The following is a 23,129-nucleotide window of genomic DNA, read 5'->3' as shown; positions in this document are numbered from 1 at the left end:
AATGAGAGCTCTTGCAAAGGACTGAACAAAACTTCATCCAAGCAGAGAGGAGAGCTGTGAGCATCTTCCACCAGCAGCAAAGCCCCAGCCTGAGCAGAACTCTCATGGCTCTCACCTCTAAAGGCTCTCAGAACACCACCCCCCAGCAGGTCTGCAAGGACAGGTCGAGCAGTGGCTGCAAGCAGTGACTTCAGAACAGAGATCAGCATCTGGGGGACTAGGAGGAGAAAAAGGCTGAGGCCAAGAGCCCAACCACTGGAGTAGGATGGAGCCCAGGGGTCCTGGGGAGCACCACACACACCAACACTTAGCACACTGCCCCTGCCCACCAAAGGCAAGTGCAGGGCCTCCATCCCTGGGGAAATATTTGGCATCAGAAGCAAGCAGTGCTCCCAAGAGCAAGTGCAAAGAGAAAAGAGAGGGGAAAGCTCTTCCTACCAGCTGTGCAATTACCTCCAGGCCCATTCATTAAGCCTGAGGAGGCTCAGGCTACAACAGCTAAGAAACAACCACCAGGAAAGGGCAGCTTTGAATTGCTGCCTGTTTTTTTTTTTTTTCCTTCTCTCCGCCGTGGACTCTGTCAGCTGCAAAGGGATTTATGTGATCTTGGGTTATGTAATCTGAGCCTCAGAGAAGCCTGAAGTTTGCTATGACCTCTCCTGTGCTCCAAACTGAACAGAGCAGTGGAAGAGCAAACAAAAGAACCCCCCCAGAAATCTCCCTGAATAACTGCCTTGAACCAAAGACTGGGAAGTGTTTTACTGAAAGGATTGGCACTAGGTAGCATTTCTGGGGGGGGATGTGTGTGTGTGTGTGTGTGTGTGTGTGTGTGTGAGCCCTCTTCTCCCAAGGACTCAGCTGGTCCAGGAGAACTCCAGGAATAACAACAAATGGGTTTGGGTGTGGAGAAGAAATAAATGGAGGTGACACAACCTCCAGAGCAGGCACCAAGAGCCAACAAGGTTGCTGAGAAGCAGAGCCAGCAGCTGGAGTCGACTCCCAGGCTGCAGCCACAGGGCTGGAGATGTTTGCTCCTGCATGGTGCAGCAGCAGCAGCACTGACACCGACAGGAGAACACTGCTGCAGGCTGCAGCATGGACACTGCCCAGGCTGAGGGAACACTGACCCCAGGAGGGGGCTGGGGGCCCCCTGAAAGCACAGCTGCAGCTCCACTCAGTGCAGGTTGTGAATGCAGGCACTGCCCCTGCTCCCCAGCACTGACCAGAGGCAGGAGAATGGATCTGCAAACCACTCACAACCTCCCTGCCTGCTGCCTGCAGGCTCTGGGGAGCTCAGAGCCACACTGCCAGCAAGGGGCAGGGGATGGAATCCAAGCCAGAAACCAGGAGAACAGCAGGAAAAGGGCAGCAGTTCCAAGCTGTGACTCACATTCAGCTTCTAGAACAAAACATCTGTCCTGGACCTTGGATCCTGCTGTGTCCTGCTCTATGGAGACCTCTGCTCCCAGGTCAGAGGAATCTGCCATTCCTTAAGGACTGCCTGGAATATTGCACTTGGCAGCCTGCCTCCAGCTCACACATGGTCAGTAACTCAAAACTGCAGCAGGAGCAGCAGGCAGCCTCAGGAGCTCATCCCAGCAGCACTGAGTCCTCTCCTTCATCATCCACAGAGAGCAGGTAAGGAGCCAGCAGCAGCAGAGGTTTGTGTAAGAGGCTCCACTCCTGGGGATCACAGAACAAACCAGGAGGCTGAGGCAGCTGCTTTAGAGGACTCAGTTTTTGCAGGACTGGAAGAAGATACTTGGCTCAGGAAAGAAGTTAGCTTCAGGTTGAGGTTTCCAAATAATTCAGAGGCTCATTAAACAAACAAACAAAACCCAACAAAACCAAGCCCAAAAATCCAACAACGAGAGGAAAAAGAAACCCAAAAACCAAGAAGAACAAACCCAAACCCAACCAAGAAAGGTGAGATGTCAGCTGCAGGAGAGCAGGTGTGAGGTGAGGGGAGGTTAGCATTGCTCTTTCTACAGGTGCCAGGCTGGCAGGGGCTGCAGCTGCTACCTCTGCAGGCCGGGGCTGTGCTGCAGCTTGCGGAGCAGGATCTGAGTCAAGTCGAAGGTTGTGAAGCTGATTCCCACCGCGATGGGGCCCTTGACCCAGTTCATGCTGAGCCCTTTGTAGAGGCCCCGGACGAGTCCCTCCTCCCGGACGATCTCCTGCATGGTGAGGAGGATGGAGCTGTAGGTGTGTCCCAGCACCCCCGCGGTCTGCATGCGGCGCCGGACCACGTCCAGGGGGTAGGAGGCAGACTGCCCGATGAGGCCGGCGCAGGCTCCGAACAGCAGCCGCTCGGCGGGGGAGGGCTGAGCCTTGCCGCTGTGATCTGGGGAGGGGAGAGAGCAGCTGAGCGGAGAGAGCTTCCTGCAGCACCCACAGCGCCCGGGGCAAAGGGGGCTGAGGGCCAAAGGCAGCTCCGAGTGCCAGGCAGCCGCAGATTCCCCTCCCGGCTGGGCCAGTGCCCGAGGCTGCTGCAGCCAGGATGGGTCCTTGGTGCTGCCCCGCAAGGCTCGGGATCTGCTGCCCTGCAAGGCTCGGGGGCTGCTGCCCCGCAAGGCTCGGGGGCTGCTGCCCCGCAAGGCTCGGGGGCTGCTGCCCCGCAAGGCTCGGGATCTGCTGCCCCGCAAGGCTCGGGATCTGCTGCCCCGCAAGGCTCGGGATCTGCTGCCCCGCAAGGCTCGGGATCTGCTGCCCTGCCCTGCAAGGCTCGGGATCTGCTGCCCCGCAAGGCTCGGGATCTGCTGCCCTGCCCTGCAAGGCTCGGGATCTGCTGCCCTGCCCTGCAAGGCTCGGGGGCTGCTGCCCTGCAAGGCTCGGGATCTGCTGCCCTGCAAGGCTCGGGATCTGCTGCCCTGCAAGGCTCGGGATCTGCTGCCCTGCAAGGCTCGGGATCTGCTGCCCTGCAAGGCTCGGGATCTGCTGCCCCGCAAGGCTCGGGATCTGCTGCCCCGCAAGGCTCGGGGGCTGCTGCCCTGCAAGGCTCGGGGGGCTGCTACTCAGCACTACTGCAGCTGGAGAGGGGAAGGCTTCTGTCCTCCAGCTGGGCTGGGTTGGAAGGGACCTTCAGAGGTCATCTAGTCCAAGTCCCAGGAGCCAAGAAGCCTGGAGGAGACTCCAGAAGGACCTCAGAGCTGCCTTCCAGTCCCTGAAGGGATCCTACAGGAAGGCTGCAGAGGGACTTTGCCTGAGGCTGTCTAGAGACAGGCCAAAGGGAATGGTTTGGAGCTGAGGCAGAGCAGGGTTAGAGTGGAGCTTAGGGAGAAATCCTTCAGTACAATGGTGGTGAGACTCTGGAGCAGGCTGCCCAGGGAGGCTGTGGAGTCTCCCTCTCTGCAGAGCTTTCATCCCCACCTGGCCTCTATGGTCCTGGCCAAGCTGCTGTGGGTGCCCTGCTGGAGTAGGGAGATTGGACTGGGTGATCTCCAGAGGTCCCCTCCAGCCCCTGCTATGCTGTGATCTCCAACTGGCCCACAGCCTGCCCTCCCCCCTGCAAGCAGCCCAAGCTGCCTTTACCTGCATGCAGCTTCTTCAGTGTCTCATAGGTGAAGAAGCTGAGCCCAGCATAGGGAATCACTCCCAGGATGGTTGGTGTGAAGCCCCTGTAGAGGGTCTTCAGCCCCTCCTCTCGGGATATTCGGATGAAGACGTGGACAATGTTGCTGTACCTGGCAGGAGGGCAGAGGAAGAGCAAAGCTGTGCTGGTTAGTGGCTGAAGGAATCACCAACTAGTGCAGGAGCCTGGCCACACCTGGGGGAAGCCAGGCACCAGCTCTCTCCAGCCCTACTACCACAAGCTGTCCTGCTCTCTTGCAGAGCCATGCTGCCAGCTGGCCTCCTGAAGACCCCCCCCAGGTGGTACTGGGGCAGAGCAGCCCCCAGCCCCTGCACTCACTGCTTGCTGCACCAGCGCCCAGAGCCCAGCTCTGAGGGTCTGGTGACACCGAAGGCTCTGAGCAAGAAGTGACCCAGAAAATGGGAATAAAAATCCATCTGACCTGAAGAGCAAGGTCTGCACTGGGTGGTGGGGGTGGTGCTGGTACCTGCTTGCTTTGGCACTTACATCTCCTTCGGCGTGACAGCCATGCGGGCACGGACCATGTCCAGGGGGTAGGTTAGGATGGCAGCCGTGGTGCCAGCCAGAGAGCCAGCAATGAATCGAGGGAAGGGAGTCAGCGCTCTGGGGTGAGAGAAGAGACCAAACACATCACCTGGAGATGGAAATGCTGCCTGGCTCCTCAGCCTGGCTCTAGCTCTGTCACCTGCTGCACCTCTGCCCTGCCTGCATGCTCCGCTGGGGGCTGGAGGGGCTGGGGGTGGCCACCCCTGAGGGAGGCTCAGAGGAAAGCTGTGATGAGGGCAGCAAGGCTGCCTGGGGCTGGCTCTGACATGACCTGGCCAAGAGCCAGGGGCTCAGGCCACCTGCACAGCTCAGTGCCAGGCTGCAGCCTGTTCTTCTCCCTCTCTGTTTTGCCTGCACAGGGAGCTGCTCACTCAGTGTCTAGGCCACTTCTTGCTCATGCCTCCAGGGGACAGGGCCTGCTCCTCACAGAGCTCTCCCCTGTGCAAGAGGGGAGCCCAGCCCTTCGCCTGGCTCCCTTCACACACCCTGCCAAGCCCCCTCGAGGGAGGGCCCAGCACAGCCCTGTCCCAACAGAGATGCCAGCTCAGGACCTCAGCAGCCTGCTGCTCCCTCCCCGAGCTCTGTGGCTCCCACAAACTGCTCCAAGCTTCCTCCTCCTCTGCAAGGACCCAGGCCAGGCTGCATCTTACTTTCCCTGGAAGCCGTAGTAGCTGCCCAGGAGCTGCTTGTACTCCTCGTGGGCACAGAACTGGATGGCAGCGTAGGGGATCACCCGGACCATGGTGGCTGAGTTCCCTCTCCAGAGGCTCCAGAAGCCCTCGTTGAGGTAGGTGTGGTAAATCAGCCTGTAGGCTTCCTGCAGGCAAGGAGCAAAGAGCACACAGTGGTGAGAGGGAGCCAAAACAATAGAAGGGGGCAAAAAGGTGACCCTGCAGCTTAACCTCTCCAAATCCTCCTTCCCACCCCAGCTGCAATGAGCTGAAAGCAGCTGGATATGCTCACAAGCCTCCAACCCTCTCAGATAGCCTCAGCTGCTCAAGGCCTCTTCCAGCCTGGCCTTGAACACCCCCAGGGAGGTTGTTGACTTGCTGTGAAGGTGCTGAAGGGGCCTGCAGCAGGCTGCCCAGAGAGGTTGTGGAGTCTCCTTCTGTGCAGAGCTTCCAACCCCCCCTGGCCATTGTGCTCCTGGGCAAGCTGCTGTGGGTGCCCTGCTGGAGCAGGGGACTTGGAGTAGGTGAGCTCCAGAGGTCCCTTCCCTACCCTTCCATGGAGCAGGGGGGTTGGACTCAGTCTCCTGTGACTCTGTGGTTTAGTGTCTGTCCCAGGCAGAAGCTGGAGCATGAAGAGGGACTGAGGCTCCTCTGTGGCAGGCACAGAGCACAAACATGGCCATGGAGGAGCAGTGTCCTAAGGAGCACTGCAAAGAGCCCTCTCTGCCCTCTCACTGCAAGTGCTGCTAATGAAACCCAAGCAAAAGAATTCACTAAGTGCAGGCAGAAGATGCTGGGAGAGGCATCACTGCCATGAACCAAACACCTCAGGTCAACAGGAGACAGAGAGCAGCTCACCTTGGCAGAAAATCGTTTTGAAGACACTGAAAGGAGAAGGAAAAATAAGGATTAGGTCTTGCAATACAGTCAGATGGCTCCAACAAACCACAGGGGAGTAAAAACAGAAGCACAAGAATGAATGCAAGAGAAAACAGAGAGGCTTGAGAATAAACAAAGGCTCTAAGTGCTCCCAAACTCTCTTTAGCATGGGGGCTACAGGAAGGCTGGGGAGGGACTTGTGACAAGGGCTTGGGGTGCCAGGACAAGGGACAATGGCTTTGAGCTGGGAAACAGGAGATTGAGACTGGAGAGGAGGAAGAAATTCTTGAGTGAGGGTGGTGAGACCCTGGAACAGGCTGTCCAGGGAGGCTGTGGCTGCCTCCTCCCTGGAGGTGTTGAAGGCCAGGCTGGATGAGGCCCTGAGCAGCTGAGAGCTGTCCCTGCCCATGGCAGGGGTTGGAGTGGATGAGCTCTGACGTCGTTTCCAACCTGAGCCTCTCTGTGACCTCTCAGGTCCCTTCCAACCCAACCCATTCAGTGTTTCTCTGACCCCCATGAGAAGTCACAAACTGGTCAGCACTGGCACACCTGAATCCCATCCTTGGCAGGGAGCTCAATGAGCCCAAGGCAGTGCTGGGACAAATGCAGGTCTGCAGGCATGGCAGGTGACTTGCATGGACAGCTGTGACTCACCCTGCTCCTGCAGCCTGCACCTCACCCCTGACTCTGACATTTTCAACCCCAGAGTCTACTCTGCTGAAGCAAGCACAGCACATGCCCAGCACTGCCCCAGCTGCAGCCAGCCCAGGCTTTAGCTGCCCACAGCTTCATCCCCTGCTGCTGCTGGCTTCTGGGAACCAAACCCAGGACAGCTGAGAGTCAACTCAAAATCAAATCTCATCCAGGGATTATCTTAACTCCCCCTCCATGCATTTAAACTGGGATGTTAACCAGATTGAAGCTTCCTGGCTTCCCCCCATGCCTGCTGGATTAACCACCTGCACTCCTCTGTGGGACCACTGCTGGGGGGCAGATCCTGCACTGACACCAGGACCTCAACACCATGGGGCTGAACCCCCAACCCTGCCCAGCACCTCAGGATTTTCAGCTCCAGTTGAATTCATTCTCAGCTATACACTTCAGGAGCTCCAGGAAGGGCTCTGTAACACCAAGTGAGGTGCTCCAGCTCCAGGGCCTCCTGCAGAGCTTCTCTTAACTCTTCCCAAAGCAAAGTCCCTGAGCAGGCAGAGCCTCACCCCCAGCCCTCAGCAAGGAACTCCAACAGCTCAGCTACCTCCCTCCAGTGTCACCACAGCTCCTTAGGCTGCTCCAAAGTGAGCAGAGGTCTCTGGAGTGTTACCAACCAGCCCCTCAGCTGCTGCCACCACCCTCCCAGGAATCAAAGAAGAGGTTTTAGACTCAGTTCACTGTGCTGATGTCACTGCTCTGCCTGCACCCTGCCAGCTCTCTGCAGAAGAGGCTGAGCAGAGCAGAGGAGCTGGTTTGGGTTCTCCTAACAACCAGGAGCAAAAGCCAAGGGCCCTCACCTTGAAACATGATCTTTGTCCTGTCCAGTGGAGCTACAGCAGTTTTAGCCACAGCACCAGCCAGGGCCCCAGACATCAGGGAGTTGAGGACCTTCTTCTTCTCCTGGATGCCCTGGAACAAAAGCATTGTCAGGAGGACACAGCCAGCACCAAGCAGAGCCTGTGGCTGTCTCCTCCCTGGGGGTGTTCAAGGACAGTTTGGATGAGGCCTTGAGCAGCTGAGCCTGGCTGAGAGCTGTCCCTGCCTGTGGCAGGGGGTTGGAGTAGATTTGCTCTGAGCTCCCTTCCAGCCTGAGCCCTTCTGGGGTTCTGTGACGTTTGCTGCAGCCTTTAGCACCTCTCAAGGACTTGGGTCAGAATTCTCCTCAGAACCTGCAGCACAGTGAGGTCCTGCTCAGATCCTGAAGCACCAAGCCTGGACTGGTCTGTCCAGCTGTGAAGTTCCAAGGTCTGCCCCCTCCCTCCATGGTCCCTAAAAGCTAAGCCACCACCTGCCTGTGGCTTGGGCAGGTGAAGCAAGTTTCCTTCTTGCCCTCACAGTAACACCCAAGCCCTACTCCCACATTGCTCCTGAGGTCCCAACAAGAGAGCAAGGCAGACTTCCTCCTACTCCCAACGGAATGGAAGAGGTTCTCTCATGGATCTTCCTGCCACAGCTGCCTTCTGCCAACAGAGGGGCACAAAGCAAGTGAGTGACCTGAAAGCTAAGCCCATGAAGGCTGTGGCCTGGCAGCCAAGCCAAGGCTTAGGATCATTAATTTGATGATCTCCCACAGAAGTTAACATTTCTCCCTTTCCCAGCACCTTTCCCAGCTCCAAAGTTAATCTTTATTACCAAAAGCTGTGGTTCAGCTCAATTCTCCCTCCCAACCCCTGCCTGCCTGGTGCCAAAGCAAGGGGCAGCCATGCAGAGGGGCAGGGCTGGGTGAACTTCAGCCTGAGCTCTGGGCAGACCAAAGGTCAGCATCACCTCCTCTCCCTGCCTCTAACAGCAGCCAGAGCCCAGGCTGCAGGGCTCTCTTCCCAGCCACCAAAGACAAAGCCCTGGGCAGCCCTGCCAGCTGGGGGTGATGCCCAGGCTCTGCTCGGGGGGCTGGAGCTGCTTGGCCACCCTCAGGGAAAGCAGAAGGTAGCCATGGGGGAGGCTTCCACACACACTGCAGCTCCTTCAGGGCTCCACAGCTCCAAGCCTGTTGAGATGCTTCCTCTGCAGAGCAGCCACAGGCAGCACTCTCCTGCCCTTACCTCTGCTGGGAGATGTGTTGATGGAACTGGCTCCACATCCTGCCCTTTGAAATCCACTGCACTTTCTCTCACACCATTACCCATACCAGTTGCACTTGCAAGTGGGCAGCAGAGCTACAGCTCCTGAAGGGACAAAAGGGGGAAAAAAAGCAGCATTTAGCATCAGGTGTAGGAAATACTCAGCTGGTACAGGGAGAAGCAGCCTACTCCAGGGCCATTTTCAGTAGGAAAAGTCCCATCCCACCTCCAGGAGGAAGAACACTTCCAGGATCCACCTCTGCCATGAGCACAGGCTGAGGGAGCTGGGGGTGCTCAGCCTGGAGAAGAGAAGGCTTTGGGGGGACCTCAGAGCTGCCCTCCAGAACCTGAAGGGATCCTGCAGGAAGGCTGCAGAGAGACTTCTCCTGAGGGTGTCTAGAGCCAGGCCAAGGGGGAATGGTGTGGAGCTGAGGCAGAGCAGGGTGAGAGTGGAGCTGAGGGAGAAGTTCTTCAGTCCCAGGGTGGTGAGGCTCTGGCACAGGCTGCCCAGGGATGCCTCCTCCCTGGGGGTGTTCAAAGCCTTGAGCAGCCTGGGCTTGTGGAGGTGTCCCTGCCCACAGCAGGGGCTTGGAACTGGATGAGCTTTAAGGTTTCCTTCAACCCAACCTATTCTGTGAACCTATGAAGAGCACTCCCAGTATCCTTTCCTTCCTTTAAGGTGCAGGCTTGGGGTACTTGGATGCTGTGCAAAGCCTGTGCCAAACAAACACTCTCTGGAGCCCATGAGGAGCCCAGGGCCAAGGCACCCATGGGCTCTGGAGAGGAGGAGCAGCTCCTGCTCTTCCCTCCCTTACCAGTCAGGAGGTGACTGCTGAGCATCCAGACATGGGAGAAGGCATCCAGAAATTTAAACCCCAGCCCTGGAAAATAGGAAAAAATAGTCCCAGGAGTCAGGGCTGCAGGGCTGGCAGGAGCAGTTGGAGGCTATTTTAGGAAGGGGGATCCAGTGCCTCACACGTGCCACAGGGGCTGCCTGCTGAGGCTGCTGGCTCCAGAGCTCCTCACAGCTGCACTGCTGCCTGCCCCAGGGTGCCGGCAGGGTGGGAAGGGGCTTCAGGAGCTCATCCAGCCCAACCCCCTGTTAGAGCACCTGGAGTGAATCAGGCAGGGCTGGGGAAGCAGTGCAGGTTGTGTGACATCTGGGGACAGGCAACAAAGCTGCTGAGCAGCTCTGTGAGCAGCAAAGGCTGAGAGCCCTGGGGCTGAGAGCCTGGAGAAGAGCAGCCCCAGAGCAATGCTCAGCAAGAGCTAAAGGAGCTGTGGGGGGACAAGAGGCTGGGGCCAGACTCTGCTCAGTGGTGCCAGGGACAGGGTAAGGGGCACAAAGTGGAGCCCAGGAGGTTCCATCTGAGCAGGAGGAGAAACTTCTTTGGTGTGAGGCTGCTGGAGGCCTGGAGCAGGCTGCCCAGAGAGGTTGTGGAGTCTCCTTCTGCGCAGAGCTTCCAACCCCCCCTGGCCAAGCTGCTGTGGGTGCCCTGCTGGAGCAGGGGGGTTGGAGTGGGTGAGCTGCAGAGGTCCCTTCCCAGCCCTCCCTGCTGGGGTTCTGCAGAGCACAGACTCTTGGTTGTTTCTCATCACTAGCTGCAGTTTCTTCCTTTCCTTCTGCTCTTACCCTGGGAAGTGCCCTGCCAAACAATGGCTCTCAGCAAAAGCCTGAAAGAAATCAGAGGTGGAGATGCCATCCCTGGCTGTCTCAAACCAAGAAATGTAGGTCATGATATCAGATTTATCTCTCTCCCAAAAATAACCCCAACCCCCCCTCCTCCAAAATAGAACTCGTGCTAAAGAGCTTAGGGAGGCAAAAGCAACTTGGGTTTAAAGCCTGATTTTGAAAGATGATTGAGGAAGAGAATTTTAGGCACTGAAGTGATGGCAGGAAGCCTGTGCTGATCTGAGAGCTGCCTCATGCATAAAGATGACCTCCCCTTACCCAGGGATGTTCTCTTTGATCCCACTCAGGCATGTTTGGGTTTATTTTTAGTGCCTGGTGCCCTGATCTCACCAACACCTGGCTGTCTGCTCTTTTACACCCTAAAGCTGCCCACACCCTCCACATCAAAACAGCCTCTCAAGTCCCAGATCCACGGAATGGGTTGGGCTGGAAGGGACCTCAGAGATCATCCATGGGCAGAGACACCTCCATCAGCCCAGGCTGCTCAAAGCCTCATCCAGCCTGGCCTTGAACACCTCCAGGGAGGGGACACCCACAGCCTCTCTGGGCAGCCTGTTCCAGGGTCTCCCTACCCTCAGTGGAGCCCTCCACACATCCTTAGTTCTGAGGAAAGAAGGAAAAAAAAAAGCCAAACCCTTCAAGGGCAGCTGAGGATTGGATTTGTCTTTTCTACCACCCCTGTGTGATGCATTCTGGGGTTCCACAAGTCCTTGGCACACACTTCTGCCTCCAGCCTCCTCTCTCAGAGCAAAGCATTCCCCTCAGAGAATTTATAACCAGGAAGAAAAACTGCTGGAGAAGGAGAGTTCAAAAGTTAAAGAGGTTTAATGGGTAACAGATGCTCTGCTCTGCCCACAGAACTGCTGCTGCTTTACTGGAAGCACCAAGCACAGGCTCCAGCATCCAGCTCCAGCTGAAGGCTCTGCCTGGAGCCTGCCCTCCTTACCTCACAGTCACAAAGATCCTTTCCCCAGCTGTGAACCAGGGAAGCTCAGGGCCTGTGTTTGTGGCATCTTAAAGGGATGAACTCAGCTGCAGTGCTCAGGTTTGGGATGGTCCCCTGAGCCCTGGGGCTCCCCTGAGGTGTCTTGCCCCTGCAGAAGCATCTGGGTGGAAGCACTCAGAGAAGCACTGAGGTTGGAGAAGGTCATCACTGGGGCTACAAAGATGCAGAGGGGACTGGAACATCTCTGATGAGGAAAGGCTGAGAGGATTGGGGTTATTTAGGCTGGAGAAGGGCAGCTTGAGGAGGGATCTCAACAGTGCTGAGTGTGGGTGGGAGTCAGGATGGGAGCAGACATCCTGGGCAGGCTGCTGGGGGTGCCCCTGCTCTGGCAGAGGGCTTTGGACTGGATGATCTCCAGAGCTCCCTTCCAACCTCTCTGATCTTAAGAGACCATTTCCAACCTCAGTGATTCTCTGACTCAAGGCCTGGGAGCTGTGCATAGCACCTCCTGCACTGCCAGCTGCCAGCCCTCCCTGTGGCACCAACCTGCTGAAGTCAGAGGTCACCTGTGGGGCAGAATTGGTTTCACTTAGGTACCAATGACTTTGTCCAACCCTACCCAGGCACAGCAGCTTCCCTCATCACTCAGCAGCTCCCCAGCTCCTAATTTGTTGCATTGTTATGTCATTAACATCACTAATGAGGGCCTGTAATGAAATGAGGAGGGAGGCAGAGCCCCGGGGGTGGCTGCAGGAGTGCTCCCAGGATCTCCCAGGCAGGCTGAGGCTAAGAAGCAGCACACAGGGAAGTTGCTCAATTAGGTTTCCTTCAATTGTTAAACTGAGCAGTTGAGCCTGACACAGAGAGAGAGCTGTGGTGAGAGCTGAGCTCCTGCAGCCTTCCCTTCACCCTCGGAGCAAGAAAAAGCATCTCAGAAAACCACAGCAGAAAGGGCTTGGAACACTCAGAAGAGGAGGGGTGGGCCAGGAGGAGGAGGTGGCCCCTTGAGGTCCAGCTTTGTCTTTCAGTTTGATTAAGCCATTAAAAACCCAGTACAGCTCTGCCCTGCAGACTCAGCTCTCTCCAGCCACATTCATATTCCAGCTGCACACAAATCTGCTCCCAGGACATCAGCTGTGAACAGTCCCCTGCACTTCTGCCTTTAAAGGTCTCCACAGAAGCTGTTAGCAAGATCTGAGAGAGTCAAAGACTCCCTGAATTCCAGTACCTGGAAGAGTTTCATTTCCCCCTCCATGCTTCCTTAGCTCCCAAGCACAAAATCAATCCTTCTCCTGCCCCCCTCAGCCAGACCCAGCTCAAGGCTGCCAATAAAAGCCAAGGCTGAAGATCCAAATTCTTTGCACGGTTTCAGAGGATCTGACCTGAACCAAGGCAGTTCAGAAATGGTTAAATGCCAGCCCCTGCCAGCAGAGCCAGCTGCATTATTCAGCAGGCTTCGAGAGACTCAGGGTTTGAAGGAAGCTTGGAAGGGAGGCAGAGAACAGAGAGAATCTTGGCAAGGCAAAACAGGGCTTCATTCTTCAGCTGCTGAAAGGAGGCTCTTGCTGGGAACACCTCAACCAGGCCTTCCACAGCCAAAAACTGAAGCCCAGCTCTTATCTGCTAGACAGATAACAGCTTTATCTGAGGGAGAAGGGAGCACTGGAACAAGGGGACTGAACCCAGGGGCCCTCTCCATGTGGCAGGCAGCCACCAGCCTCCTTCAGGAGCAGAAGGCAGAAAAACAACCAAGCAAGCACCCAGACAAATGTGTGGAGTGGAGTGGTGAGGGGACAGCAGCATGTGCCTGAGGGACCTGGGGCTGAGAGCCTGCAGAAGAGCAGCCCCAGAGGATCTGGATGTGTAAGCAGCTAAAGGTAGAAGTCCTGAGGCTGGGGCTGGGCTCTCTTCACTGGTGCCCAGGGACAGGGCAAGGGGCACTGGGCACAAAGGGAAACCCAGGAGGTTCCAGCTGAGCAGGAGGAGAAACTTCTTTGGTGTGAGGCTGCTGGAGGCCTGGAACAGGCTGCCCAGAGAGGCTGTAGAGTCTTCTTCTTTGTAGAGCTTCCAACCCACCCTGGGCAAGCTGCTGTGGGTGCCCTGCTGGAGCAGGGTGGTTGGAGGGGGTGAGCTCCAGAGGTCTCTTCCAACCCCTACCCTTCCATGACTCCACCTCAGAGCCAGCAGCACTCCCATGGCACTGACACATCACCATGAACTGTACACCAGGGATAAGAGGATTTAAAGTACAAGTAGAGAGCAAAGAACTCCTCCCAGCACTCAGTTATGTTATGACCTGGAGCAAGCTGTTTGTGTTTCAGTTCACCTTTCCCCACCACACAGAACAGAATGTCCCCATGTGTGACAGCTGCCAGGAATGCATCACCTGCAAGACAGAGAGCAGCAGCACTGCAGGGGGAGAACTTCAAGCACTGACATCATTTTCCCCTCAGGAAGGTACAAAGCTGAACGCAGCTTTCTACAACGAGCAGCAAAGTTACCTGAAGAGATTCATTCTGGTTCCTGAGCTCTTTTCTGACAGCAAACCTGTCTGACCTGTACCAAGCCCATCTGCTTCAGCAGGCAACCACAGCCTGACAGCTGCACTGCTGCTCACCTGATGCTTTATGCAACCTCTGGAAGCAAAGCTGAGCACAGCAGAAGTGTCTGAGACAGGCTTACAGCAGGGACTGCCCAAGCTGGGAGACAGCTACAGCTGCAGGTCAAGCAAACAGCAATGATTGCAGCTCCTGACTCACCCTTGCTGTGCTATCAAGAGCTAAAACTCCCTTGCCTGAAGCAATCATCAGGGCCAGAGAGTTCCTGCAGAAATCCACCACCAAGGACAGTCCCAGGCCACTCCACTGCAGCAGCTCTCCTCAGGACCAGCATCCAGAGGCCCTAAGCAATGGCTTTTGTCTTGCTGGTGGGTGGGAAAGAAAAAGCAGGGTTGAGTATCCACAGCTCTTGGAAGAATGTAAAGATGCTCAGAGTAACCTGGAACCCAGCCCTGCAGTTTCAGACACCCAAGGCCACAATTATTTTGAAGCACATCCACTCACAGGTCGGTGCTGAGGTTAACCAACCCCCCTGGGACCCTCATTACCGACTCTCTCTCCTCCCCCAGCTGTTTTCCAACACCCACAGACACCTCTGCTGCTCCTCTCTGCCCTCCCTTCTCCCAGCACAGAGCCATTTAAAACCCAGAATGTTTTCCAAACACTACAAATTCACCAAACCACAGGAAAACAGCAGGGCAGCAGACAAGCTCCAGAGAAAACTTTGCAACCAACACAACCATCAACAAGCATTCAAGAGCCCAACCCAAATGAGAGCCAAGTGACAGCAGCCTCCAAACCCACTCCTAAATTAACAGCCAGGAAGAAAAACACAGCAAGGGAGGCAAACCCAGCTCCAGCTCCTCCAAGCTTTGGGAGAGTGCAAGTTTAAGGTCAACAAAGCAACTGCAGCACCAAGGGCTGGGTCTGTGGAGCAGCCATTCAGAGGTTTGTGTGCAGCAGAGGTGGCCTGGGGTTTGTTAACCCTGCACAATCCCTTCCAGCACGTTCCCTGTGTCTTTTTCTTGTGTTTAAACCCAAGCCAAGCCGCTGTTTCCATCTCCACATCTGAAGGCAAAGCAGGAAAGTCAGCCCTGCTCTGCAACTTTTTGCTTATGCTGAAGAAGGAGAGAAGCAAAAGAAGGCATCAAGGGATCTGCATTTAACACCTTCCACACCCTCTGGTATCTACCCAGCAGCAGAGGGTTCTGTCTTATCCTCGGGTTCACAGCAGCTTCAACAACAAAACGGAGAAATCACATCTAGCATCTAAGCACACAGCTGGGGACACGCAGATCCGAGCTTTGATCACCAGACTCTGAAGGAAGGAGCAGCCTGGAGCTTGGCACTGACACCTGCCCCGGCCCGGAGAGCAGGGACCGGCTGCGGGCAGGAGGCAGGCAGCGAGGCCAGGAACAGGCAAGAGGAGCAGCGGGACAGGCTGGCAGGGCTGGGAGGTGGGGAGTATGTGAGCAGTGGGGCAGACAGGGACTGGGATGGCAGGCAGAGAGGGCTGGCAGGGCAGACAGGGAGGGCTGGCAGTCGCAGGCAGCCGCAGGCAGCCGGGCAGCGAGACCCGGGGGCGGGCTGGGCCTCCAGCGCCGTGCCGCAGCCCGGTGCTGACCATGGCAAAGGCCAACGGCCGTTCCCCTGCAGCCTGGGCCGGCTCCTAGCACGGGTCCAACCGCTCCCCAGAACTCCCAGGCCCGTCCAAAGGAGACGGATCCCCGCCGCTCCCCAGGGACAGCACAGAGACGCGAGGTGACCCCTCGGGAGGCCGCGGCAATGTCACCCTGCCCTGCACGCCGCGACACGGCCTGGGTCCGCCCGCTGCTCAGGCAGCAAGGGCACGTCGGAGGACACCCGGGGCGGGGTCAGGGTCGCCGCAAGGTGGAGGGGCTCGAAGCCAGCCTGCACTCACCGGCACCGCTCCGCTCGGCGTCGCCTCAGCCGCCGACTCCCCGCGGCCGCCCGCTGGCCGCCTCCCTCCTCCGCTGCGCCCGCGGGAAGGCGGGTCTTGCCCTGACGGCCGGCCAATCACCGCGCCAGAAGCAGCACTGCGCACGGGGAGTGGCTGCGTGGCGGCAGACAGGCGAGGATGGCAGCCAATCGCTCGCGGGAAGGGGCGGAGCGAGCGGCAGGGGGCGGAGCGCGTGGTGTCGGTATGGGGCGAGACGGAGGAGCGGCTGCGGCCGGCGCTGGGACGCGCAGGGCCCGGCTCGGCTCCAGCACCGGCCCTGCCTGGGCTCTCCCAGGTGATCGTTGACCTCCCGGTCCGGCACGGTTTTGTGGCACCGTGTCCTGCCTGTGCTTTGCCCCTGCGCCTCGGGGGTCCTGTCCCTGCGGGGGTTAAAGCAGGAGGCTGCGATACCAGCCCAACACCAGCGCTTACTGAATACAGGAGGAAAAATCCACCCAGGTTCTCCCGCTCACCTTTGGTTCTCATAGCACCACGTTAAGCCTTGCTGCTGCTTCTCATCCACACCACAACATCCCTCCCCAGCCAGGTCCCCAGAGCTCCCAGTCTCTCTCCACCCTCCCAGGGCTGGAGCCTTCAGAGTCTCTTCATCAACCTCCTTGCCTGCTCTGCCAGAGCGGGGCACTGTCACCTGAGGACAGTGGTGAGAAGGCCAGATCAGAGCCCAAACTGCTTTTGACACAGCAGAAGAGATGAGACCCAGGGCCTCAAACACTGTGAGGGGGCTAGAAGACTTTGAAGGACACAATGACCTTTGCCAGCTGCTGGCAGAAAGCACAGGGCCGCAGGAGGGCTTTACTTACAAACATAACACAGAGGCAATTTCATCACCTTTCTTTGCCTTGGTCAGAAAGGCTCCATCAAGAGCCCACCACCCTTCTCCAGGTGGATGGTTTACAGAGGTTTCTACAGAGAATGTCACCTTAGGAAACATCTACTCCAGTACAACAGCAGCAGGAGGAAGCTTCAGCACCAGAGCAGAGGTGGTAACAACGCAGCCCAGCAGGGATCAGGGACATACAGAAGCCTTTAGCTGACACTTCAGAGCCTTTGTGGATGCTTCACCTCCTGTTTTGCACCCCTAATTCCACAGCTGTCTTCAGTCCAGCAGGCACACAGCCTCTTCATCACCTCCAGCTCTCCCAGGTTCTCAGGCAGCCCTGCTGAGACAACCAAGGCCTGGGATGCCCACTGGTACCACTACCCTCACTACCAGCCCCCAGCCTGCTCATCTCTTTGAAGCAGAGCATGAACTTTCCTGCTGGATGCAGAGGGCAACACCACTGAGGACGCTGCTCTGGGCCACACTATCCCAAATCCTCACTTTGCTTTTTTGTTTAAAGCATTAGGCTCGCTGAAAATCCCAAACAAAGCAGCAGCACAGCACATGGTCAGCAGTAAAAGAACAGGTAGCAGGACAGTACAGCAGGACAGAACACATCCAAACACAATGGGATTCTTCCTTATCCATCCTGTTCCCAATGGGGCTGCAGCCTCCACAGGCAGAGAGCAGAGGAACAAAGCAGGACCAGCTGCCATGGTACCACCAGAGAAGAGCCACTTCTGCTGTGGAGAGCAGAGCAGGTGGGGAGCAGCCCTGCTCTGGACACAAGCAGCAGGGATCACAGGGGGAGCAGATCATCTTCAGGCATTAGATGATGCAGGGATGGTAACTACAGAGCTGGTTTGCAGCCTGTGAATGCATAAAGCCATTTCAGCTGGAGCTCCCAAGGAAAAGTCCACTGCAGGCTCACAAGCCAGGCATTTGCTTCAGAGATCCCAGTTCAGTGCAGCTGCAGCTTAATCCATGTCACTGTTTGCCCCCTCAGCCTTCAGGGATGTCTTGAAGCTCTGTGGAGGGACGATTCACTGAGCCAGGCCTCCCTTCTGACCTGTCCACAGCTCTCGGAGCTCCACTTTGCAGCCAAGATCCCTCAGAGCAGCTTTGGCCACATCATCACAGTCCTTGTGAGCTGCACGAGCTTCTGTGATCAGGTTCTCAGCTCCCATCTCTAGAATGGGCTGAGAGAAGTCCCGGCTGCGGGAGACCAGGTTGCGGATCAGCATGCAGGCCTGCTTCTGAGAGAGGAGAGAGGAGGAGGAGGAGGAGAGCTGTCAGGGGCCTGCAGGAAACCTCTGCCACACAGGGTGGTGGCACACACAAAGCAGATCTGCCCCCAAACCTTGAACCTTTCCTGGGTGACCAAACGTGAGGTGCCGTAGGCAGTGATGAGCTATTCCCTGGCTGTGGCTGGTAGCTCTCCTTCAGGTTTAGACAACAAAACCTCCTGCTTCTGTCAGAACCCCAGGACCCCTCACAGCCCAGCCCAGGCAGCCCCGAGTCCTTTAAATAATGCTAACTCCCAACTCTTCTGTTAGACCAAACCCCTCCTTCCACCCCCTTTATGCTGTCCCAGGCCCCATCCCTGGCACCCAGCTTAAGCTGCTCTTCCAGAGGATATCTGTGATGGGTTTTTAATACTCTGGAGAGCACAAAGTGGACACAGAAGCTACTCAGGCTTGCACAAGAAGCCAGAAGGTAACTTCTTGCTGTGTAGGTGTTTGATTAGACTCTGGAGAGGAAATGGCCACATCTCCTACAGGAGATAAGATCCTAGCACAGGCTGGGGCTGCAGGAGCCCATCCTCATCCTGCTCTTTGGAATGTCTGGAAGAGAAGGACTCCAGAGCTGCTTGAACCTGAGCTCAGGTGGGTTTGAGCCCCTGCTCTGCTCACATCAGTGACAGATGGAAGGAGTCCTGCACTCAGATGTTGCACTCACAACACACTCAGAACCTTTTGGCATTTGCCAAGTCAAGGCCAAACTCCCAGGCCAGCAAACTCCCAGGCCAGCAGTGAGCACAGCCCCAGGCACCCTGCAAGGGACCACGAGGTGCTCTGAGGCAAGTACCTGAACAGCCACTTCCCGGGGGTGAGCCTTCATGGCCTGCAGAGCTGCCAGGGCCCCTCCACCCTCCATGATGATGTGACAGTTCTCAGGCTTGCGCAGAGCCAGCATGCAGAGGGCTGCACAGCCCTGCTCACAGATCTGCAGGACAAAGGGGGACACAAATTCACTGCCTGCAGATGCTGCTTCAAGGAGAAAAAAGAACAAAAATATTTGAGCCTTGGTTCCTTTTCTGGTGTTTTTTTTTCCTCCTTCACCTGGCAGGTAAATCCAAGAGGTATCAGAGCCTGTACCAAAATCCATCTGATCTGAACCTAGGCTGGTGGGAGGTGTCCCTGCCCATGGCAGGAGGGGTAGAACTGGATGATCTTTAAGGTCCCTTCCAACCCAAACCAATCTATGATCCAGGAACAAGAAAAAGACCTAATGAGATCTTTCCACAAACATTCCCCCAAGGAACCCCCCTACAGCTGAGTGGTAGAGCTTGAACACATCACTGAGCTGCAATCATTCACCAACTGCACTTAGAACAACTCTGCTGAGCACAAGCCAGAGCCAGGCCGTGGGCTGGTTCCCTAGAGGGGACAACTTGCACTGCTCCATTACACAGCCCCAGCCTCACCTCCACTCCCAGCCCCAGGGAGACTCCTTCAGCCAGGCAGGTGCCTACCTGAGGGTTGCCAAGGTGGTGGCTTATAGCCAGCACGATGAGGTCTGTTGCCCCAGCACTGATGATGGCATCTTTGACGTCGTCGTTGCCCGCGACCGCTCGGATGGCACTCAGCACCTGCCTCACCACGTCCTGCAGCCACCAAGGGGAACAAAACCAGCTCAGAGACCTGCAGGGAGGCTTTCACAGGCTTGCAAGGCAACCAGAACATCTCCCAGCAGCTCCACCCAAACAGCTGTCACTCCCAGTTCTGAACAGCACCACTCACGCTGCTCACACCTCAGACACTTTCACTCAGCAGGGATCCTGCAGGAAGGCTGCAGAGGGATTTCCTGAGGGTGTCTAGGGACAGGACAAGGGTGAATGGTTGGAAGCTGAGGAAGAAGCTCTTCAGTACCAGGGTGGTGAGACTCTGGAACAGGTTGCCCAGGGAGGTTGTGGTGTTCAAGGCCAGGTTGGATGAGGCCTGGAGCAGCTGAGTTTAGTTGAGAGGTCTCCCTGCTCATGGTGGGGGGTTGGAGTAGATGATCTCTGAGCTCCCTTCCAACCCGAGCCACTCCAGGATCCCCAGGCACTCACTGGGTGGTCGATGCAGTCAGCCAGCAGGGACACCATGAGATTCAAGCCACCAAGGTCCACAATTTCTTGGCAGAATTCATTCCTGACAGAGAGCCGAGAGAGGGTGGCACAGAGCTCACTGAGAACTCCAGGGCTGTCTGTGAAGGCTGCAGAGGAGAAAGAAGGGATGGAGTAGCCAGGGGCAAGAAGGAACACTGCAGGAGCAGGCTGCTTTCTTCTGCTCCATCACCAACCAAGCAGGAGACACACAGCATAGCTGCCCTGCTCACCCTCTCTAGACAGAGGCAGGATATCTTCCCTTGGCAAGAATACAGGGATAATGTGTCTGCAAACCTGCAGTGGGCTGGAAAGCACCTCCCAGACAGGCTGACAAGCAGCTCTGGTAACCACCAGCCTGTTACTGGCAGCCTCTGGAGCAGTCATTTTCCTCTCTCAGGGCACATTGCCTCATCCAAAGAATTGAACATTGTTTTAGTGAGAAACTCCTAGACCAGCTCTAGGGAGCTCTGAGTCACAACAAAGCAGTTTTGAGCTGAGAAAGCACAGGTGGGTTTGGGTCCAGAAAAAGGACAACCTGGGTCCAGAAAAGGACAACATGGGTCCAAAGGGGCAACAAAGGTGGTGAAGGGTTTAGAGAACAACTCTGAGGAGCAGCTGAGGGAGCTGGGATTGTTAAGCCTGGAGGAAAGAAGGCTGAGGTGAGACTAGGTGGGAGCCAGGTGGGGTTGGTCTCTTCTCCCAAGGAACAAGAGACAGGACAAGAGGAAATGGCCTCAAGTTGCAGCAGGGGAGGTTTAGGTTGGCTGTGAGGAACAATGCCTTCACTGAAAGGGTTGTCAAGGCCTAGAACAGGCTGCCCAGGGTGGTGGTTGAATCATCACCTCTGGTGGGACTTAAGCCTTGTAGCTGTGGTGCTGAGGGCCATGGGTTAGCCCCAGCCTTGGCAGAGCCAGAGACTGGTTGGACTGGATGATCTTAAAGGCTTTTGCCACGCTAAAGGACTCCGTGGCTCGGGGTCAGCAGCCCCAGGGCTCCCTTTACCTTTGGCAGCCTCGATGAGCACTCTCAGGCCATCGTTCTCCAGCACTATCATCTTGGCATGGTCGTGAGCGTGGCCGAAGGGCACTCGGATGTCGTCGTCGAAGGTCAGGACCCTGAGCGCCGCCGAGGCCGCGCGCACCACCTCAGCGTGGTGCCCGTGCTGCAGGATGGCTCCGGTCAGCAGGGGCAGGACCCCCCCTTTGACAAAGTCCTGCCTGTTCTGCTCGTGCTTCAGGCAGGCCTGGCGCAGGCAGCGCAGCCCTGCCAGCATCAGTTCCGCGTCCTCCCGGCCCTGCCGCAGGCTCTGCAGCACCAAGTCCTGCCCAGCTTCGTCCAGCAGGTCTGGCTGCCCATCCAAGAGGGCAGACAGGGTAGAGAAGGCTCTCAGCGTAGTGTCTCTGTCTCCTGAAGCCAGCTGGCAGGCAGAGAAGACCACAGAGTAGGCCCCGTTCTGCCCAGCCAGGTAGCGGAAGGCCAATTGCTCTCTGCACTGCTCACCAAAGACCTCCAGCTGCTCGGCCACAGCGGCAAGGTCAGAGTCAGCAACAGCTCTCCCCAGGGAGTCCAAGGTCTAGAGGAAGGAACAAGAGTTAGCTTTGCCTCTGCACTGGGGGGGATCAAGAGCAGCCCTTTAGAGTCACTCACATTGGTTTATTTATTCCAACAGAATCATGGAATGCCCTAGACTGGATAGAACCCTTACAGCAGGGTTGGTAGGACAACAACATCTCTGCTGTCTCAGGCCACCAGGTCACCACTCTGAGTATTAAGCTCACCTGGCTTTTCCTAACTGAACTTCAGATACTTCCTCTGGGTCAGCAAGCTGATCCAGAACATCAGCACAGAAATGGTTTCTCTTCCCTATCTAAGGCTGGGCAAGGAGCAGCAGCACTTGGATCTCCATCAGCTTGGCTTCTGCTCCTGAGTGTGCCAGGGCACAGCTCCAGCTTTTGGGATGTAGACGGGAGGGAATCACAGAGTCACAGACTGGCTTGGGTGGGAAGAGACCTTTAAAGGTCATCCAGTCCAACTCCCCTGCAGTCAGCAGGGACATCCCCAACTCAGGCAGGTTGCTCACAGCTCGAAACAACCTGACCTGGAATGACTCCAGGGACGGGGCACTTCCCACAGCAGAATCTGCTTCTAAGTTCTGAAGGGCAGCCTCTGCATTTGTTGGGAAGGAAATGTTGCACTGAAATATTCCCACTGAGAAATGTAAGCTGGTTTTAAATGTTTATGATATTCCCATTTTGCAGAATAGAGAGGATTAGATTAGCTGCTTGCTGAGGAGCTGACAGAAATGGGGCAGAGGCAGGAGCAGAAGGCACCTTTCATTATCCTTAGGCTATTACTTCAACTATTATCTAACCCTGGTCCTTAAAAGACAACAGAAAGTCTTGCTCCTACCAGCAGGATTTGATGCTTCTGCCTCTGCCCATTCTCAGATGCAGGCTGCCTCACAGCTTTCACAATGTTGCTTAGGTCAACACCTGGAAGGGAAAACAAACCCAAGATTAGTGTCAGCGAGGGGAGCTCAGCTCCAATCTGTCAAGTTAACCACAGCAAACAGAGATGAAGTCACTGTGCTGAGTGGATCAGTGCCCAAAGATGCTGAAGCTTTGCTAAAGTTTGTCTACAATGGCTAAATACCCCCTGGAACAAAGCATCAATTCCAGCTAAATGTCAGCTGGGGAGAAAAAAAAATAAAAGGAGTTTAATTTCCTTGACTAAATTTCACCCTGCAGCTTCACTCCAAGCAGTTTTTCAGTCATAATTACTCCATGAAACTGGGTTAGCATTAAGACTGGCTGTGTTCCACTTCACAAAGGCTCCTTTTCAGTTCTGGTTAATCAGCCTTTGCAGGCAGGTCCCTTTCAATTTTAAGATCTGCAAAAACCTCAGCCTGCAACAATCCAAATTGCAAAAGCAGATGAATTTACAATACCTTGAGACTCAAACTGCTGCACAGCTTCTCTCACAGCCTCTTCTGGATCCATTTCAAATTCTGTGATGTTTTCTTGCACTGCATCATCAAATGTCTCCTGGGCAATCTGTTTGGATCCCATTTTACCCGCCTGGGATAGGTCACCTCCTTGCCCTGTCACAAAGATAATCCACAACTAGCTTTGGTGCAAAACGTTCTGATGCTCAGCAGCCACAGAGGAAGGGACTTGCTCTTTTTCAGACCAAAAGCACAGAACCCGAGACCAAAAATACATGGTCGAAGGGATGACTGGGTTGTTTTAACGGACTGAAACATACCAATTAAAGGAAATAAGGAGGCATTTCCGAGGGTC

At 56.1% G+C, this 23,129-nt stretch overlaps 2 protein-coding genes across 2 annotated transcripts; both read right to left on the bottom strand.

Annotated features, from left to right (window-relative positions):
* Positions 1–1,606: 1,606 nt before the first annotated feature.
* Positions 1,607–8,543, bottom strand: SLC25A42 (solute carrier family 25 member 42). The gene is made up of 7 exons (XM_054396226.1): positions 8,442–8,543; positions 7,197–7,308; positions 5,668–5,693; positions 4,789–4,955; positions 4,079–4,195; positions 3,532–3,683; positions 1,607–2,344 (listed from the first exon to the last, which is right to left on the bottom strand). The coding sequence occupies exons 1-7, from the start codon at positions 8,523–8,525 to the stop codon at positions 2,019–2,021; spliced, it is 984 nt and encodes a 327-aa protein (XP_054252201.1). The 5' UTR covers positions 8,526–8,543; the 3' UTR covers positions 1,607–2,018.
* Positions 8,544–17,482: 8,939 nt separating this feature from the next.
* Positions 17,483–22,898, bottom strand: ARMC6 (armadillo repeat containing 6). The gene is made up of 8 exons (XM_054396254.1): positions 22,778–22,898; positions 22,240–22,322; positions 20,833–21,403; positions 19,788–19,937; positions 19,533–19,544; positions 19,213–19,352; positions 18,546–18,683; positions 17,483–17,713 (listed from the first exon to the last, which is right to left on the bottom strand). Exons 1-8 carry the CDS (start codon positions 22,896–22,898, stop codon positions 17,501–17,503), a joined length of 1,428 nt encoding a protein of 475 aa, XP_054252229.1. The 3' UTR covers positions 17,483–17,500.
* Positions 22,899–23,129: the final 231 nt, after the last annotated feature.

This window comes from Indicator indicator, chromosome 36, assembly GCF_027791375.1.
Source record: "Indicator indicator isolate 239-I01 chromosome 36, UM_Iind_1.1, whole genome shotgun sequence".
Lineage (NCBI taxonomy): Eukaryota > Metazoa > Chordata > Aves > Piciformes > Indicatoridae > Indicator > Indicator indicator.
Note: the sequence above shows the minus strand (reverse complement) of the source record. Positions and strands in the feature narration are given on the sequence as shown.

Excerpts from the sequence above, each read along its gene's own strand:
- SLC25A42 (XM_054396226.1), bottom strand. The coding sequence starts at position 8,525 with ATGGGTAATGGTGTGAGAGAAAGTGCAGTGGATTTCAAAGGGCAGGAT. Across the intron at positions 7,309-8,441 it reads CAACACATCTCCCAGCAGAG|GGCATCCAGGAGAAGAAGAA; the intron begins GTAAGGGCAGGA and ends CTTTTGTTCCAG. Across the intron at positions 4,956-5,667 it reads CAAAACGATTTTCTGCCAAG|GAAGCCTACAGGCTGATTTA; the intron begins GTGAGCTGCTCT and ends CCTTGCCTGCAG.
- ARMC6 (XM_054396254.1), bottom strand. The coding sequence starts at position 22,898 with ATGGGATCCAAACAGATTGCCCAGGAGACATTTGATGATGCAGTGCAA. Across the intron at positions 21,404-22,239 it reads AGAAGCATCAAATCCTGCTG|ACCTTGGACTCCCTGGGGAG; the intron begins GTAGGAGCAAGA and ends TCCTTCCTCTAG. Across the intron at positions 17,714-18,545 it reads CCCGGGAAGTGGCTGTTCAG|AAGCAGGCCTGCATGCTGAT; the intron begins GTACTTGCCTCA and ends CTCCTCTCTCAG.